This window comes from Canis lupus, chromosome 2, assembly GCF_003254725.2.
Source record: "Canis lupus dingo isolate Sandy chromosome 2, ASM325472v2, whole genome shotgun sequence".
NCBI classification, from domain to species: domain Eukaryota; kingdom Metazoa; phylum Chordata; class Mammalia; order Carnivora; family Canidae; genus Canis; species Canis lupus.
Genome location: NC_064244.1, coordinates 70,931,029 through 70,950,977, shown reverse-complemented (window position 1 = coordinate 70,950,977; position 19,949 = coordinate 70,931,029). Strand labels below are relative to the sequence as shown.

At 40.3% G+C, this 19,949-nt stretch overlaps 1 protein-coding gene across 4 annotated transcripts in view; it reads right to left on the bottom strand.

Moving 5' to 3' along the window:
- Positions 1–1,812: 1,812 nt before the first annotated feature.
- EYA3 (EYA transcriptional coactivator and phosphatase 3) overlaps positions 1,813–19,949 on the bottom strand; it is a 101,713-nt gene continuing 83,576 nt past the window's right edge. For all 4 annotated transcript variants that reach the window (XM_025446903.3, XM_025446906.3, XM_025446904.3 and 1 more), the window contains 6 exons: positions 19,238–19,296; positions 16,825–16,985; positions 14,161–14,275; positions 12,984–13,105; positions 7,827–7,927; positions 1,813–5,944 (listed from right to left, as the gene is read on the bottom strand). In XM_025446903.3, the coding sequence (XP_025302688.1) occupies positions 5,864–5,944; positions 7,827–7,927; positions 12,984–13,105; positions 14,161–14,275; positions 16,825–16,985; positions 19,238–19,296 (639 nt within the window). In that variant the 3' untranslated portion in view covers positions 1,813–5,863. The remainder of the gene's footprint in view (positions 5,945–7,826; positions 7,928–12,983; positions 13,106–14,160; positions 14,276–16,824; positions 16,986–19,237; positions 19,297–19,949) is intronic.

Below are 19,949 nucleotides of genomic sequence, written 5' to 3'. Positions count from 1 at the left end.
GCTCTGGAAGATCTGTGTTTGGAGAAACTAGGGAACAGGGAAAGGGCACAGAGACAGGAAAAAAAAAAGTAGCAGTCATCCATGTGAGGGGATCCAAGACCGTCTAAGTTCTAGTATTCTTTTTAGTGGAGACACGATAAACAGGAGAAGTCAAACTGTTGGAGATAGCGTAGATGTGGGGGAGGGCACAGGGAGAGGGTGAATGTAGGCTGTGGGTGGGGGTTACGGTTCTGTATACAATGGCCAGGGAAGGCCTCCCTGAGAAACGGATTCAGCCCTAAAGGAGGGAGGGTGAGGAGCATCCAGATGCACTCTGTCCCAAGGACCAAATCAGCAGTGTCCGGCGGAAGGCTTGCGCAGCTTTATGGGCAGGCCCAGGATGAGAGATGAGTGGGGTGTGGGAGGGGGGAGCCCTGGGGAGATGATGCTGGTGCTTTTTGACATAGAAAGGGAAGGTGGAAAGGATCTCCAGGATCATGTTGTCCAGTGTTTTCCAGATTTGAATATCACGGACCAGGGACACCTGGGTGGCTCCGTGGTGGAGCATCCCTTCAGCTCAGGGTGTGATCCTGGGGTCCTGGGATTGAGTTCCGCATAGGGTTCCCTACAGGGAGCCTGCTTCTCTCTGTCTTTCATGAATAAATAAATAAAATCTTAAAAAAAAGTATCACGGAGCAGTAAAAAGGCCAACATGGTTGCTGACTTAATTGTAACAAAAAAAGGTGGTAAAAACTACCATCTGTTATCTTTATCATCTCTTATAGGAGATAAAGGCCTCAGAAAAGGGACCATTCTTGTAATCAAATATATTTAAATACATATAAACACATCCATAAGTGAAATCATTAGAATTTCTCTCAAATCAAGGGTTGAGACCCTAGAGGGTGGACTTAGTGCCTAACCTAGCCTTGGACATGGGTCCTAAGGGTTTCACTGAAACAAAGATTGACGTTATTTACTTTTCCAAGCTACTTGTCATAATGATTAGGATGTAATGTAGAGATTAGGTTCAGGGGAGATGCCATATATGCCCAAATAGAAGACACAGTTTTAGGCAATTCCCTACTTTGCCCTGACAAAAATCCCAAAGATGTGTTTTTAATGTTTTGGCGAAACTCTCGTCTATAATCACTAAATTGTCAAATAATGGTAGTATGTACCTAAATTAAAACATAGAGTGTAACACTTAAATCTATGGAATGAAGCAGTCACTTCATTTGTATATAAAGCTTGCAGAATTACATTTTTTTAAAAAAAGATGACAGTGACGTTATTTGCAATTAGAAATTGCCTTTCAAGATTCCCACCAAGAATTTTTTTAAAGGTCAAGAAACTTGTTTTTGAAGAATAAAACCATCCTGAATTACTAACTTGTACCTGCCAGCAAAAGGTTTTTGAGAAATACACAGATGTTATACTTACTATACACGAGATGTTTACTCCTAGGGCTTGAAAAGCAAATAATACTCTAGTATTTATTTGTACTTAGGACCAAGTAAAGATGTAACAACTAACAAGTTTGCTTCAACTATGATGTGGCTAGAAATATGTACCTTCTGATGCAAACATTTAAAGCCTAGAATATAAGGTAAGTCCCTTTTCTAAAGGGGAATTAATTTGGAGGAAAATACATCTTAGAGTCTGACGCGTGTACTTAGAAGCTAAACTCGAATTCCGGCCTCCTTCGTTGGAATAAAAGGCAAAGGGATTCTCGACTGTTTTCCAGACAAGTTAGTGACAGATCCAAATATGAAGAAATGAAATGAGATACGGTAGTTGATGTGACAGGAAATCAGGCCAAATCAAGCGATGTTTGATATCAGTTTGTCAGTTTTATTGCTTTTGCATTTTAAGCTCATCACAGCAAGGTATCGATTTCTCTTTAATAATTATATTTCAGCACATTTGACAGCAAATGAAACCTCTTATCATTCCAGTCCTAAATTTTAAAAAGCAATAGGTTTTAGAAACAATTAATAAACTTTCCCTTGCAAGTTATTTTAAAATATTTATTTCCCCATGTACATTTATTTATACCAAATGGGTTAATTTGTTTTTGTTTCTGATGAAATGAATGACTGGGTTATTGAAGGGTGCCATCTTTCTAATGAGCTCTTCAGGTTTTTTTTATGAAGCCCTACTTAGCCTACTTAGCTGGGCAACTGGGCTGATCCTACTCAGAAAAGACACAGGAGCAAACTGTATAGAAAATAAAAACTTTATTTTTTTCAAGTTTATAAGATAGTTCCCATTACATATAACATTATGGTCAAGGACTCTACACAGCCACGAATGCCCGCAGTCACATAAATATATCTGATCCACTCAATGCCTTTTCCTGCTAAATGAGGCATCTGAGGTCCAGAGGGTCATGTTTTGAGTAAAAGTTGTCCTTAATGAGATGGCTCCCGTCAGTGCATTAGGAACTAGCCACGGAGCCTTGCTTGCTGGAGCTGTCTAACTCAGAGGAGAGGAAGGGGCAGAGGGACTGCAAATCGGGGATGGGACAAAACGAGATTTTTCTCTCATAGTTTAAGATATTTTAGAGTCCCAGAATTCAGATTTAGCTTCTTTGTAAGTGTGAACATCTGGGGAGTTCCAAGTTTTGGATGAAAAAGGAAGCCAATTTAGTTGTAAGAAATAGAAGCCTGCTTAGGAAGGGCCTTAACTAGCCCCCTTCTATAGGAGTGAGGAAAGGAAGGCCCAAGCTCACCACCCTTGGCTTAGACCTTTATTCTCCCAGGAAGAGGAAGCATGTGGCTCTGCCCCTCCCCCCTCTCCCCCATGGTTCAGTGGCACTGACACCCATTCAAGGTAGTGAACATCTAGATGCTCCATACGCTGCAGCTAGAGTTTGCCAATCAGAATCTACTTGGAGCTTTAAAAGTGAGTTTGTATGAACTTTTTGAACAAGCTGTGGCACAGGTCTCCTGGGACACTAGCTTTGCCCCCCAACTTACAGAGCAGAAGACAGGAACACCCCAAACCAAATAAAAGCCCAAATAGGCATCTAAATTTGGAACAGGCATCTATTCTCCTGGACACCACCAGCTGCCCCAGGGGCATTGGACAGGGTGATGCTAAGGCACAGTCAGTTTTACATTCGAAAGTCAAGCCACCTCTTAAACCCAGGACACATCTGACAACTCCAGGTCCCATACTAGAGACAGTCCTCACCGTGAAATGTGCAGACCCATTTTGTAGAACCCACAGTGCCCAGCTGGGGGAAAGACTGATCACATGGCCAATTTCAAGGGTATACTTTCTAGCAAAGAGGGTTTCCCCCTGAAGAAATGACTCATGGTATCCTTTTGCCCTGAGCTTCTAAGAACTCTTGGTGCTACCCACTTATTTTCCTTTCCAGCTCTTTGTGCTGGGGAGGAAGAAAACACAGGGTAAAAGGAGGACACTGTGTTCCCTGGACAACTCATTTTGGCAAAGAGGAATCAGGAAGCTCTCATTTTCTGTCTGTCCTATAATGAGGGCAGCAACCATCAAAAAAAAAAAAAAAAAAAAAAAAGGCAGAGGTTGCTCTGCTCAGTAGAGCTCCTCACCTCTTGTAGCCAATTTCAAGTTCCTTTTGCAGGCAGTCAGGGCAAGGGTGGGGAGTGGGGGATAAATGCCATTGAAAAGAGGAGTCCAAGTCATATTACAGGGATAAAGAGCTTCTCCCAAAGGGCAGGGAGAGGAAAGTGTTTGTGTGTGGACCGGTGTGCATGATGGGGGTACCATTCCACAGCCTCAAAAGCCTGAAGTACAGCACCAACTACATGGCCTATGTCCAGTGCAGAGAACCAACAGTTATACTGTCGTATGGGGAGAGCTTGGGGCCTGGAAGAAAGGCCCCTCATAGAGCTTTCTAAGGTCAATTATCAAGCAAGGCAGAGTAGCATGTGGATAACTATGCTGAACACAGACCACAGAAGGCTGGCCTCAGACTACATGCCTCATCTCTTCCCCACCTGCCAAAGGAGACTGGGTCAGAGACGCAGCTAAGTAATGAGCACTGACTTCAGCTCCTCCCCCAAAACTGCTTCCCTAAAATTGAGTAATGGAGCACTTTCTCAATGAGCTCTGAAGGAATGTGTCTATCAGTCAGTCTTTGTCTGCTGCCATCTGGGTGGCCTGGCATTGGAAGGAGCCGGGCCCCTTTGTGCCGCAACATCTCTGGAAATGGATATGCAAAATCTCTAGGGGTGAGCAATTACAGCTGGGGTTGGTCAAGGGATGCCTCCTGCTGAAGACCCAGACTGCACACCTGAGGTGCTTATATGATCGCCTCTTCATGCCGCCTGGGAGAGGCTGAACTTCCTCAGCTCTAGGAATTTTGTCCTGAGCAGATAGATGCCCACATTGGTCTTGGAGAGATGGAGCATCCACAGACACAGCTAGGCTGCAAGGTTGGGATTAGTTGCCTGGCACCCACCAATCTTCCCAGAGGTCAGGGTGAGATGTTCCTGCATTTGGCCCAGGATTAAAATTTCAGGCATGGAGTAGGGTTCCAGCACTCTCATTTAAATCAGGAAAGTCTTTCTGGCCTTCTAGTTTCCCATTTTAGAACAAGATTTGAGAAGCAGGAAGGGTGTTCCATGGGAAAAATGGGTTTTGATCACAGCAATCTGTTCTTTAGTTTCAGGCAGAGATTTGGGTAAATATAGGCCCAAAATACCTTTTTTGGCTTAAGGGCTTCAAAGGAAGTCAAATGTAGTTAGAAGTCTGTTTTTAGACTTAACTTCTTAGATCCAAAGCAGAGGGACTGGCCAGAGCTGCATGGAAGTGGATGTGAGGTACAGGGGGCAGGAAAGGGGCAAGAGTCTAGTACTGATGACTAAGAAGGAAGAGAAGGTTGTAGGGGTGTCTGCCGGGAAGTGTGCTTCTCTGCAGGAGGAAAAGGTGGAATCTTCTTGTTTCAAGAGCCAAAGAAGCAGAAATTCCTCAGAAGCCTTAGTCCTTACCCTCCAGTTTGGAGGTAAGCCCTCTGGGATGCAGTCTTTGAATAAAAGTCAAGCTGAAGGCTTAGAATTTACTGTCAAAAGGGGGCGTTTCTAGAGTTGTGCCATTTGGTTAAAGGGGAACAGGGATTGGGATGGGGACTAAGGCTTCTAGGATGGGAAATACCAAAGCCTAAAGTTAATCAGTATTCAGTGCCCCACAGTTCAGCAAACTAGGAGATGGAAGAACGGGAAGGAAACCACCCTAGAGAGCAGACCACTGGAGCAGCTAAAGAGGTGCTACTGTCACAGAGAGGTATTTTAGATATTTCAATTGCTATTTTCCAAGGAAACTTTACACACTCCTTTCTTGCTAGAAAAAGAAAGGAGGGAAAACCTGCTTCAGAGACCAGACCCTTAACTATAAAAATAACATATACATTCCCTGGGAATATTTTCTAGAGCTAAGGAGATTACAAAGACTGCAAGAGATGGTATCACAAAAGTCTGCCATGTTTATCCTGTTACCGCAAGTCCAGAACAGTTCTCAAACTGGGCACGAACTAAGAGTGCAACTCTGCCCCAAGAATTTCCTTTTCTTTTCTTCATTTTTTTGAAACAAAATAAAATGAAACAAAAAACAGAAGAATTAAAAGCACTGTAGCTGCGGTGAGTCTATTGTTCTCTCAATCCAACTGTCTCCTGCCTCTACGAGGATGAACACAGGGCTGCAGCTCACTCTTGGCAAAAAAAAAAGCTTCGTCCCTTGCAGCTGTTGGTTCTGATTGTGTTCTCGCCAGCATTCCATGGAGAAAGAGAGAGAGACACACACACAGAGACAGAGACAGAGAGAGAGTTCCCAGATGGTTCCGGTCTCTAGCTCCCTTGACGAATAAAAAGGAGCTCATGGGGAAAGGTCTTCATTCCAGTTCTCAGAGAAAATCAAGCTCCAAAGCCTGGTGGAGGGACACTAGGTCTCCATGGTTTGTGATTCTCCAGAAAGGCATGTTGTGCTGGAAGAAAGGAGGACAGCTGATTAGCCCAACTTCTTTTGCGAACTTATATTTACCTATATATACCTCTTCCTCTCCCCAAGATACTTGGGAACACTCTCTCCTCCTGCCCACCTTATAGGGCTGTTACAGGATCAAGTCAGTCATATGTGTAAGGATTTTGTACACGCTAGGATACTTTATAAATGTGAGAGATTTTTATCAGGTCTTCAGTTGTAACTCTGCTTTTATGATATATACTTGTTCTAGCCATTACATAGGGTCTTCAGGATCAAATAAAATGACCCATGTAAGACATTACAACTAATATTGTATTTTCTTATAGATGGTCGGTCTTCTGTAAGTTTCAGAGCTACAAAGCTTAAATATTCTTCACAACTAAGATACACGAATCTAAGAAATATGATCCCATTTACTATATTGTCAAAATCATGTCCAGGAGACCATGTGCTGTTGTGGAAGCCATATTTTAAAGAAAGGATTTGAAAAAATCGAAGTATTGGAAACCATGTTCAATGAAGCTAAAGGGGATTAGCTTTACTGATCATTTTGCTCAAACTGGTTGCAAGTCACCCAAAATACTGAAGTCTTATTACAACAGTTCTTTGGCAGTAAGCTCAGCGTTTTTCAAGCATGTGGCTTGCACATAATATTTAAAAGGCTTTTAATATGCCGAAGAGGAAACAGACTTGTTACGTTGTGCTCAAGACTAGGCCCAGGATGTGAAAGAGACACAAGTTTTAGTTTAGTGGAAGGAGGAACATCCTAACAGCTTGAGTGACTTCACAGAAGGGGATACACAGGAAGCAGTCTCCCCATCCTTGGGTTTATTCAAGCAAGGACTAGAAAGTCTTCTATCAAAGGGCCACAGAGAAAAAACAAAAACAAAAACAAAAACAAAGGGCTACAGAAAAGGCCCCTCACAGGGTAGAGTCTGAACTGGATAGAGCTCTAAGGCATCTTCCAGTGGGTATATTCTATGGTAGATCACTACAGGCATCAGCTTAGAGGCACCAACTCTGCTAATGACTTAAGTTGTTCTTTATCTCCCCAACTCCCTTCTTCAAACCAAGCAGCACTATTGCCTCCATCCACTAGTGTCTTTCCTAGAGCGCAACAAGCACTTCAGAATCAAAGCCTTAGAAATAACACATTAAAAAAAAAAAAGGTCCTTGAATTGCTACATAAAATGGTAAATGAAAACATAATGAGGTAATAGTGCCACCTGATTAGCAATCTCAATTTATTAATAGTTGAAGTTTTTACATTAAGTGATGAAGAAAAGCAGGACAGCTAGTCCTAGTTGGCAATCTTCCACTTCCAAACCTAAGAAGCAGAGTTGCTGGAAGGAACCAGAGTAGAGGAAAAGAACTTTTGTAGATTCATTTAATAAATGCAGATGAGGAAACTCAAAGAGAAGTAAACTGTCCAAAGTCACACAGCTAATAAATGGATAAGATCTGACCCAGTCTAATTTTAGATTCCATAGGCAAGACTCTTTCATCCACCATTTCCTGTAATGAGAAGAGGTGGCCTGGAGTTGGGACCTGCACAGCTGAATAATCTTTTCTGGGCTCAAAAGCAGAAAGGACTTTATCCAAAGAACTTTCACTTGGTTGTATTGGCCTCTACCAGGTTTAATGATGGGGGTCTCTCCAGCAAGGCTCAATGATTTTAAGATTTCTGAGTGGCAGGGAGGAGAGAGAAAGGAAGGATCTAACAACTTATAGGGAAAATTCTATTTGGGGAAAAAAGGAACCTCTTTCTTTAAAGAAAAGGGAAAACATTATAATGCATAAGATTACTAAGATTTCTGACTTTTACCATTTTTCTAACTGCTTGATGCATTACCACATGGGATTATTCTCTTAACCATGTTTACCTGTTTGGCTGCAATTTCTTCATCTCGTCCATCTCCAATCACTACGTATGTGACTTTCTTTCCAAACCTAGACACAATTCTCTCGAAGCAGCTCTCCTTACCTGGTAAGAAAAATAAATTTCCCATTAGGATAGTCTCCCTACCTTTTTTCAGCACCAAAGAGGGCTGCTGCTGGTTCACCTGCCTAAGCTTAGACAAAATAAGTGGCAGCCCAAGTAATTTGTCTGGTGGGGAATATGGGTGGCCGCTAGAGATCCAGCAGGCCTGCTACCCAAAGAATGTGAAATTGTGCTATTAAGATGACAACAGACTTCCTAGGCATTGTTCTTTTTAGGTTCTTATTTTAATCTGCATACTGAGGGTAAAATCCCTAAGATCTTAGTGTGGGGATTTTTTTTTTTTTTTAGTAGGGTCCACACCCAGCACAGGCTTGAACTTATGACCCTGAGATCAAGGTCTGAACTGAGATCAAGAGTTGGACGCTTGGGGCACCTGCATGGCTCAATGGTTGAGTGTCTGCCTTTGGCTCATGTCATGATCCCGGGGTCCTGGGATTGAGTCCCGCATCGGGCTCCTGCAGGGAACCTGCTTCTCCCCTGCCTATGTCTGCCTCTTTCTCTCTCATGAATAAATAAATAAAATCTTTAAAAAAAAAAAAAAAAAGGGTTGGATGCTTGACTGACTGAGTCACCCAGGCACCCCTTAGTGTGGGGAATTTTTATAAATGGGAAGCAAAGGGGCCTAGGCAGTGTGAGAGCTGAGAATACCACCTCCCTCTTCCATATCTCCTGTAGCCTACAAAGCAGTTCTCAAGGTATTCCTTTAATGAACTCTCAAAATAATCCAGTGAGATGAGTATCATTTCCCTACTGTAAAGATGAAAATGGAGCTGAAAGGATTAGTTACTTGTCCCAGATCACAAACAAGCTAGTAGCTATATTTTGGGCTCCAGGCTCCAATCTAGGCTCTAGCTATCTTGCCATGATATAAGAATGATTTCAGAGGGAACCCGTTTTAGTGTAGGAAAAAAAAAAAAGTGGAAGCATATGGTCCTGATTTCTTGTTGGTAACAAGAAATAGGCAAACAGCCATTTCCTCCAATTCTTCACTTTCCAGAAACAGTCCTTAGGCCAGAATCTTATGTCTTTCAGTGGGGGAACAGCCCCAGACTACCAATGAATATGGCAGTAAATCTGTCACATCCAGAATATCCTATTATACTTTGTAACGTCAACTGAGATAGTGTCTCTCTGAAATTGACCTTGGGGAAGGTGATTTCAAGCCATGGTAGACAGCTGAGAAACATGGCAGTGTATCAAAATTCAAATCCCATCTGGAACAACTGGAAACATGCACTGATGATAATGCTGTGGGAAAGATACTTTATTTGCGTAAATAGAAAGGAAATTATTTCCTTTGCTCTTATTTCCCTGTTTCTGCCACCTTCTTCAGTTAAGCAAGGTCCTAACTCTGCTTTCTTCTTCATCCTTTCTTCCTGCAAGATCCAGTGACTTAGCACCAGGGTTCCTGTGTGAACAAGAAAAAAAGTGCCTCTTCCCCAAGGCACTTGTCTGCCATCTGCTGGAAATTTTTTGTAATAAACATATAAATACATGAATTTGAGATGACTACATCAAAATTGACAAGAACCTATCCACCCATACTCAGAAGTCCTGCTTGGCACATGTGAGCAACTGCAAGTCTTTGAAACTCCTAGCCTAACTGGCACCTCAAACCAGGTGAACTAGTCACCTGAACCAAATTCTGGTCCATTTTGGACTTTAGCCTCCCACTTGTAATAAAAAGCTTGGCTCAGGTGCACGTAGGTCCCTTTAAGTGCTAATGTTTTACAATAGCATTGTCAAGCCTGACATTCAAATCAAGCAATGCAGTCAATGTTTGCAGAATAAATACACATTAATCTCATAAATGATTCAGTAGATGACTGCAGTCCATGTCTTGAGCCCTAATTCAAACATTAAATAGTTCAACTAATAAATTTTTATTATGTTCAAAGTGTTGAAGAGCTGTTTGCGTAATTCCATGCCAAATATTACATCCTTACAACCTAAGCCAACCTCTGCCAGATCCAATCTCCTTTATGATCTGTTTATAGAAAAGAACCTTAAGTCAGAGTTTAGATTTTTTTCTGTAAGACCCAACAAAGGGAATGTCTCATATTTAAAGGACAAGGACGTAGAAAGATTTTTGTCATGGCATGTAATGATCAAGGATGAAATACATTTAGGAATGTCTCCTCTAAAAGGATGGAGACAGAAAGATTTATTAGCAGCTCAAAGTGAAGAAGTAGCTATATAAAAAAATGACTCCCATACTGTTGGTAAATATACTTCCTCCATTTTACACTCTCAAAACAATCCTGAAGATGAGCCCTGCATGCAGGAGGATATGGCCAATGATCACTCAGCTTACCAAGTATCAGACAACTAAATCTGTAACAGCAAGACCAACTAAACCTTTGGAGAATATTAGGTTTCTAGGATTCCTGAAGCATTTTTGAGAATTCTTTTTATTTATTAATTATTATTATTATTAAGATTTTATTTATGAGAGAGAGAGAGAGAGAGAGCGCAGAAACAAAGGCAGAGGGAGAAGCAGGCTCCATGCAGGGGGCCTGATGTGGGATTTGATCCCGGGATTCCAGGATCATGCCCTGGGCTGAAGGCAGGCACAAAACTGCTGAGCCACCCAGGGATTCCGAGAATTCTTTTTAATATCCAAGATAACAGAGTGGCCATTTAGAGAACCTTAACTCGAAATCATTTCAGAGGAAGAAAACAAATATTTCTTCTCCTTACTCCCACTTCACAGTTCTGTACAGGAAAGCCTCAATTCTCTCACTGTGGTTACCAAGGTCCAGGTACCTATTGCTTTGCAAATTAGCTCTGGGTGAAATGAGACTGAGAAAAATTACCAAATAAACACAGGTACTGTCAAAGGGAATAAAATCATTCCCATTAGTTGGATGAGCCTTTGGATGTCAGGACTCAGTATAACAAGGACTACAGAGAATTTACCTTTCAGGTGTGAAAGGCATAAATTATTAGTAAGTGCTCTGCATTCTTATGAAACGCATAGTGAAGCAGTGGCAGTGATACCAAAACACAAAGGGGAGTGTGTTTCCTGCAATCCCTTGTAAATGAAATAACTAAACATACAGAATAAGGAGAATAAAAATAAATTCTTGTGTATCTACCACCAACTCACTTTTGTCAAATTGTAACACTGTACATAAAAAAATAAGAATAATGAGATATTACAGATTTGATTTCCTGTGTACCCCTATCTGTTGACCCTTCATTTATCTGAGTATATAGATATCCATAAACAATATATGGTTACATGGTTATGTACGTTTTTGACCTTTAGATAAATTATACACTCTGTACATATCTACAATGTGTTTTTTGTGTTAAACACTGTTTTTCATATTAATCCTTATGGATGTTATGTAGTTTTAGTTCATTTACTTTTTTAAAAAACATATCTTATTTATTTGAGAGAGAGAACACAAGCAGGGGGAGCAGCAGGCAGAGGGAGAGGGAGGAGCAAACACCACCCCCCACGGCAGGGAGCCTCATATTGGGGCTCCATCCCAGGACCCTGGGATCATGACCTGAGCCAAAGGCTCAGATGCTTAACTGACTGAACCACCCGGGCACCCTGAATTGTAGCCCTTATTACTGTTTTTTTCTTTTTTTAAAAAAATGTACTAAAACCATAAAATCTGCCATCTTAACCATTTTCAAAAATATATTTAATTTTTAAAAAATATTTTATTTTATTAACCATTTTTTAAAATGTGTACTTCGGTAGTGTTAAGTATACTCACATTGTTGTTCCAGAACTTTTCATGGTGCAAAGCTGAAATTCTATATCCATTAAACAACAATTCCCTACTTCCCTTTCTCTAAGCCTCTGTTAATCACCATTCTACTTTCTATCTCTAGGAGTTTGACTACTCTAAGAAACACATAGTACTTGCCTTTCTGTGACTGGCTCACTTCATTAGCATAATGTCTTCAAGGCTGATACATGTGGTAGTGTAGGACAAGATTTTCTTCCCTTTAATGGCACAATGATATCCCACTGCATGTATGTATATGCCATATCTTTTTTTTTTTTTTAAGATTTTATTTATTTATTCATGAGAGACACAGAGAGAGACAGAGGGAGAAGCAGGCTCCATGCAGAGAGCCCGATGTGGGACTCGATCCCAGGACTCCGGGATCAGGCCCTGGGCTGAAGGCAGACGCTCAACTGCTGAGCCAACGAGGCATCCCTGTATATGTCATATCTTGTTTATCCATTCATTTCATGGATTCATTCTACCTTTTGGCTATCATGAATAACGCTACTATAAAGATGGGTCTGAAAGTATTTTTTTGAGATCCTTCTTCCAATTGTTCTGGATATACAGCAGGAGTAGGATTGCTGATCAAATAAAAGTTCTAATTTTAATTTTTTGAGGAACCACCATACTGTTTTCCACAGTAGTCATACATTTTGTATTCCCAACAACAGTGCAAAAGGGCTCCCATTTATTCATATCGCTGTCAGCATTTGTTATTATTATTATTTCTTTTAAATATTATTAAATAAACTCTATGCCCAATGTGGGGCTTGAACTCACAACCCCAAGATTAAGAGTCACAATCTCCACTGACTCAGCCAAGCACCCCAACTATTTTTTTTTTTACAGCAGCCATCCTAAAGGGTGTGAGGAATTTAACCAATTTTAAGTATACATCTTAGTCTTTGATTTTTTAATCTAGTACTTTTTCTATTAGAGACTATAGCAGCACTCTCTCTGTGAAAAAGAAAAATAAATCTGGAATGAGGCAAAAGTAGATTTTCAAGCTACAATATTATGTTCTTTCAATTATTATAAAAGGTAAGAACATGATAAACATTAAGTCCTACAAACCTGAATTTGCTTACTAGCTGTGAAGCCTTAAGCAAGCTATGTAACTGGTAAGCCTGAACTGGCCCATCACTAATCTTAGGAAAAGACTGCTATGAGGATTAGAGATATGTATAAAGTGTCTAATTAAGGGATTGGTAAATAATTAAGTACATCATAAATTATGAAGTATTATGTAAGGCAAGTGACAAGAAATAGAATAGAAATCATACCAATTTTGGTAGCACTATAGATGTTTTCAATAGGAAATATTTCTCCTAGCCCATATAGGAGAACCTTGGCCAGAGCTGGAACCAGCTGGGTTGTAGTGATCAGAACATTCACACAATTCTTTCTAGAAGGGAGAAAAAATAAAAAAGAAAAGAAAAAATAAAAAGAAAAGAAAAGGAAAAGGAACCAAACCAACATGAGAGCAAGAATTCAAATGCGTCTTCTCTTTAGGATCTAATTAAAAACCTAACCTCAAAGGGCCTGTTATTTGTTCAATGCCATGTTGGGTTATCACTCTATCTCAGGTTTATTCATTTCCCATATTAAAGGACAGAGTCTATATATATAGTTGGCACAGAGCAGCAACTTGATTCTTGCCCCATTTCCCTCCTGACCATTGTAGCTCACTACACTTGTTAGCAAATAAACCACCACCACCGCATGTCACTGATGCCATACTCTGGAAAACCAGCAATGAAGACTTTTAGTCACAGACTATTCTATCTGAATGTAACTCAGCCCTTAAATAAGACATGATTTAAGTCCTCTCTGCCTTTCACACAACAGCAACACAGATTCCAGAATACATGGTAATCTCATCACATGTCCTTTACCTTTATGGGTATCCACCCCTTGGTGTCAGTTGTACTATTTGCTCTACTGGTTGTAGATCTGGAATTCCTGATTTGAGGGAGGGAGCAACAGGGTACTGATGCAGACTGTATTTGATTCTATTTCCCATTCTAAGCTTCAAGCTGAAATCTCCTTAGACTGCTTAATATATTCCTTTTCTTGTGAGTCCTGCCTTCCTGAGTGGGTTTTGGTACATTTCTCTGGAGCTTCCTCTACTTATGTGGTGTGTCTCCTACATGGATTTTTTGATGTGACCAGGCCCATCTCCTGGGCTGGAGATGATGGGTTACTCTGATCTTTTAATTCTGTGAGCAAAAAGTAAGGGGAAAGAAGACAGTTTCCATATATAAATATCCTTTGAAAATTCGAACATGTACTGTCAGCACAGAATGACTTCGTCTCCCACTTAACTTGAATATTTGTTGGTATCCTTTGAACTCCCTTCACCCCTGTCCCAAACCTATGTTACAGAGTGGCCTATTGTGGACTGGTGCAGGAAAGAGCACAGCCAGGAGAGGATGAGAACTGAAAGAACCATTTCCATACCTGGACTGGATGAGAAGTAAGGACTTCAATGCAGTTCCTAGCCAGGAGTCTGTTAAAACTTCAATTTCGGCTCTCAGTCTCTGCAGTGCTTCCTTCCTCTGGGGACTGAGCAGGCCTTCGGGAATAAAAGCAGACACATTCATCACTCATCATCTGACAACATATCCCTGCTGTCACTGAGAAAGCAACTTCTAGAGTCAATTTAGAAACAGTGTGAGTCACTGAAATACTCTAATGAGCGAACAGATTTCTCTTCTTGGTAAAACCCTAGAGTAGCTTACTTCATTAAGATGCCTTTTCAACTTTATCAGAATGTTTTGCTAGGAGGGCCAACACCACCACAACAAAATCAGCTGAAAGAAACACTGTGATTAGATTCTGCCAAAGCAGAATCTTTCATCAACAGCCAGTAACATAATTTGCAGATGGGTGGACCATACTGAGTAGCACTGCTTTAGATGTGATATCAAAAATCAAAGGGGGAGAAATGAGGGTTATAGTTGGAAGAGTGCAGCATTTCCAATCTCTCTAAAGAAACCAAAGCCCAAGGAGGAAAGGGGGGCTGCCTAAGATCACACAGCAAGTTAGTGGCTTGGTTTCAGAAGTCTATGCACTGCCATACATTGCTCCCATGGTGACTGTGCTTTCACCCTATCACAACACATTGACTTGAGATTTCAAGTTGAATGACCAACTTCAGGAATGTCATTTATTTGTACTGAAACAACTCCAGCTAAAAAGAGACTGAAACACTGTTTAAGATCGGTCAATTAAGCATAGAACAAAACAGAATTCATCTGATGGGAGCATGTTAGCAGACATTTGAACTGTAATACTCAAATAATAAATCTGGTGTTGTATTTTCTGTAGTGAAGGTAAAAACAGAAATCCTATATTCTATTTCAAATATTTCACAAAAACAGAAGGCATTTCTGTGAGGAGAATGGTGTATCATGTTTTCAGACTGATGGTTTCACAATGCAACCCTAGAATCACATGACTTTCAATGTTTCTGATAAAACAACAAAACCAGTACCTGTATGTCATGTGTGGCATACACATAAGTACACAGGTCACACACTTAACTAATAATATGATGTGGCACTTTTGTTAATTCCTATTTACAAAATCAGGTGGACATTACTTTTAGTGTTCCTTAGGGTAGGCTCAAGGGATTCTCACAGAGGATTATATCACTTTCTTCAGGAGACCAGGTCCTGGCACTCATTGAACAGAGGAAGGATCAGATACTTAGGTTGTATATGAAAACTAACAAAAGAAAGGCTAATATGTGGAGAGAGTAAAAGCAAAAAGATGGAGTTGCCAAAATATAATACTGGCTTTGAATCATGAGAAAAAAATAGGCTATTAAAAAGGGAGTCTAAAAAAAGCTAATTAGGGACACCTAGGTGACTCAGTGGTTGAGCATCTGCCTTTGGCTCAGGTTGTGAATCTGGAATCCTGGGATCGAGTTCTGTATTGGGCTCCCTGCAAGGAACCTGCTTTTCCCTCTGCCTGTGTCTCTGCCTCTCTCTGTGTATCTCTCATGAATAAATACTATCTAAAAAACAAACAGAAACTAATTAAATTCCTAAAGCTTAGATGCCTGTGATTTTTATCTGGTACTGGGGGCTCTAACAGAAGTGAGCAAAATTATCTTTGAAGCCCTGTTTTTATTTTCAGCACCACAACATAAGGCAGCATGGTATGGCAGGAGGACTCTCTTGATCTGGGGTAATATACCTCTTGATAGTCTATCGAATCCCTGAAACTTCATGCAACATTTCATATTAGATCTTTGAGGGTGATAGTTTATAGCTTAAAATTTTCTTCTCATAAGTATGTCACTAAAAAAAGGAACTGCATTGGGGCACTTGGCTGCCTGTTAGTAAGCATATGAGTCTTGGATCTTGGGCTTGTGAGTTCACGCTCCATATTGGGCAGAGAGCTTATTTTAAAAATAGATAAATAAAATAAAAATAAAGACATTCTTTATATATATATATGGCCTGCATGAATGTAAAATGCCCTGGATCAAGAGTTAGGGGATTGGGTATGACCATGGGTAAAATGTCCTCAGTATCCTCATAATAAACATGCTTTCTCAAATTGAAAATGAGAGGTTCTAAACATCAGAAATCTAATCTATGGCTAAGTTATTAATTCCAAATAATAGAATTTTAGGCATAGTGACACTGATAGTTGAGGGATTTCTGGGCAGAATTTCCAAGGTCTAACACATGGCTACTGCCAATCTAGAATTCTGGACTGAGTTTTCCATCCACCATAAACCTAGTCACTAGTTCTAACAAACTTGTTCTGGTAGTTTCATTAATCAGTCAAAAAATACGGCAACCTATTAACTAGTACTGACAACAGTTGTGACTCCAGAATAAAACATATGTCATCCAACATAATCTTGGGAACATATTTCTTTAAAAAGGTATTTGTCTAAAAAGAACAAGAGAACTTTGCTAAGAGAAGTCCATGAGAAATGCAGAGCTTCCTCCTCACAGGGTTTCAATCAAATCTCAATTTTTTTAAATACAAAGTTAAAATGTTATTGTGGCCCCAATTCCTAAGCAGTTGCTAGGAATCCCTGGAAAAGAACACAGGAAATAAAGAGGGAAACAGAATACCAGACTGGTTGTATGCCACACTTACCACCCACGTTGCTTTTATGCTTATCATAGATTTCTCTCACTTTTCGGTAGCGGAAAGCCAGTTTTCTCATCCAATCCACACCTCCCTGGACACCCACAGAGGAACCATGGCTCCCCCCACCTCCTGATCCACTGAAACCATCTGTTGAGAAACTGTAGTTGCTGCAGAAAGAGAAGATGATGAAAATTAATAAGTATACTGTAAAGGGTTTTGGACTGAATCCCACCTGGGATTCTCTGTCCTATTCCTGGCAACTGACATCAAGTCTAAAGGCTAAGAGAACTTTCTCCCTCAATTTCTGTGTGTCAAATCTATCTTCCATTAGTTGTCTACCTCAACCCTATTACTGCCATCAAAAAAAGGAGGGAGAAAGAGGGAAAGAGAGGTAGGACCCATCCAAACATTAGCATCCACTAGATGTTGTCTTGGGAATAGAGCATCTTTTCATTAATGACAGAATATCTTATAATGAAAAAAAAAAAAAAAAAGCAGAAGAAAACCCCACCCCAGAATATAACATTTTCATGTACACACATACACACAAATGATGGCAACTATGTAAAGCAGAGAAACATGTCAAGAAGTAATGGAAGGAGGGATCCCTGGGTGGCGCAGCGGTTTGGCGCCTGCCTTTGGCCCAGGGCGCGATCCTGGAGACCCGGGATCGAATCCCACGTCGGGCTCCCGGTGCATGAAGCCTGCTTCTCCCTCTGCCTGTGTCTCTGCCTCTTTCTCTCTCTGTGTGTGTGACTATCATAAATAAATTTAAAAAAATTTAAAAAAAAAAAGAAGTAATGGAAGGAAATGACTCCAAATATTAATAACTGCAAGGTATAATGGTAATGTTCTTCAGAGACAGAAGAACTGTCTGGTTCTTGGTGTATTTGATGGTGTCAGATCTCTTGCTCTCTCTTGGAGTACCTGCTCTGAAAGAAGTTAGCTGTCACATGAGCACACTCAAGCTGCTCCATGGACAGACATCAGAGCGAAGAACTGAAGTGTCCTGTTAGCCACATGTGAGAGAGGCGGCAAACAGATCCTCCAGCTCTAATCAAGCCTGCAGATGATTTAAGCTCCAGCCAATATCTTGATTTTAATCTCAGAGACTCTGATTCAAAACCACCTAGGTAAGTCACTTTCAAGTTCCTGTCCTACAGAAACTATGAGATGATAAATGTTTATTACTTTAAGCTACCAAGTTTTGGGGTAATGTTACAGAGCAATAGATAAGTAACACAGTTAAACAGGCTGGGAGAGATTAATACTTCCTAAGTAAAGATTTAAAAAATGACAGAATTAGAGACAACTTGGTTCAATCAAAAGTCAAAAATGAGTTCAATAAGTACGAGGTTCTATTCTTAAGAAAATGAAGCTGTCCAGATATTTAGGTAATTAGTGGTTAGCCACATGTAGAAGAGGAAAAAAAACCCACTAGGCTTCAGGGTAGATCATAAACTGCTTCAGACCAGGCACTTTCCTAAAAAGTCTAGTAAAATCTCATTAGAATGGTGTGTTCCAAAAAAAAAAAAAAAAAAAAAAAAGAATGGTGTGTTCCATGGCTGTGCAAGCACCACATGGAGAACTGGATGCTGCTCCTGATGTTAAATCTTTTAATCTTTCTCAGCCCTATAGGATTAGGTCCTTCCTAAGTGTTATGTCCAGTCCTGCTCTATGCTTGAGAATTCATGGGTGAAACAATTTTAGGGTAGATATAGGGAAGAACCTATGAAAGGGACAAACATGAACAACATGAAAAAAATGTCTTTTTTTTTTTTTTTTTCTGAATGTCTTTAAATAGAAGCTACATAAACTTTCAGATTATTTGCTAAGACTACTGGGCCAGAAGATAGTAGCCAAGAGAGAAATGAGGGGACGAGCAAGCATTTTGTCCCAGAGATCCCCTTGGTGTAGTGTTCACTGGTACAATACTTAGGACTGGCTACTATAGGGTTATTCCTGACACCAACAGACTTCCACCATTAGTTTCCTTGGCAAAATTCCTGATGTTAATTTGTATATAAAACTAATCAGTCTGGAAGCACATTTTTCCTGATTTAAAAATCTGGCTAAAAAAAAACTAATGTATCCTTTACTCTGAAATTCTCTTCCCTCATCCCGTCATTGCTACCCATTTTTTAAGGCCAAAATCAAATTCTACTGCACTGAGAAAGCCACTCCAATGCTGGCAATTAGCCATTCTCCACAGCCATCAGAATTACTTTCTTTTCTGTGTTCCATCACATTTTCTACTGTCACCTCTACACATCGCAGTCCATTGTTAACTCTGTTTCCTCTAATAGACGGTGACATCTTTTAGGGCCATGTCTTACTCATTTTTGTTTTTCTCTGAATCTAGACAGTGTCTCGTGCTTAACAAGTAATCTGATATTTAAGACATTACTGTTTCTATCACCTCAAGTCTTGGCCATTGTCATCAGAAGCCACATCTTCCACGTGCACCTGGTCACACTCCTGTTAAAAGACAAAACCACACACTATTTCAGTGCAGGGAGTATAAGTGCTATCACCACCATGACATAATGTAAAAAGATCACAAAAAATGGCAGATGATGAAATACCTTACAGTCTTTCTTGTGTGTGGAGGATCACTCTCACCCCCCTGCTGTCCAACTTCTTTTAAGGTTTAATTCATGTCCCACAGTCTTCATAAAATCTTCCTTAACCAGCCCAACCCTCAGGTGTGCTCTTCTCTTAGCAGTCATGGGTATAACACAATAGCTCATGGGTACAAACATAAACTCCCCTACACTGTCAAGGATGTCTATGTCCTAAGCTAGACTATAAGGCCTATTACACTGTTGCCCTTCTATGGCACAACCTGTATCTTATACCTCCTTTGTACCCTTCTAGTCTAGTCCTTGTGTAGCATGTGCTCTTATGTAGCATGTACCCAATAAATTTTTGTAGATGAAGCAGATATTGGCAGAGTATGGTATCAAAATGGAGAATGACTGAAACAGAAATCTGTAAATTCAAACTTAGGAATTAGAAGTGGTCACCTAAGTTAATCTCATGTTCTAAAAGTGAGATGAAATGAATGACCCAAAGTCATACGAGTGATAGAAAGAAACTTGAAAGAGCCTGGGCCTTCCAATTTGAATCTA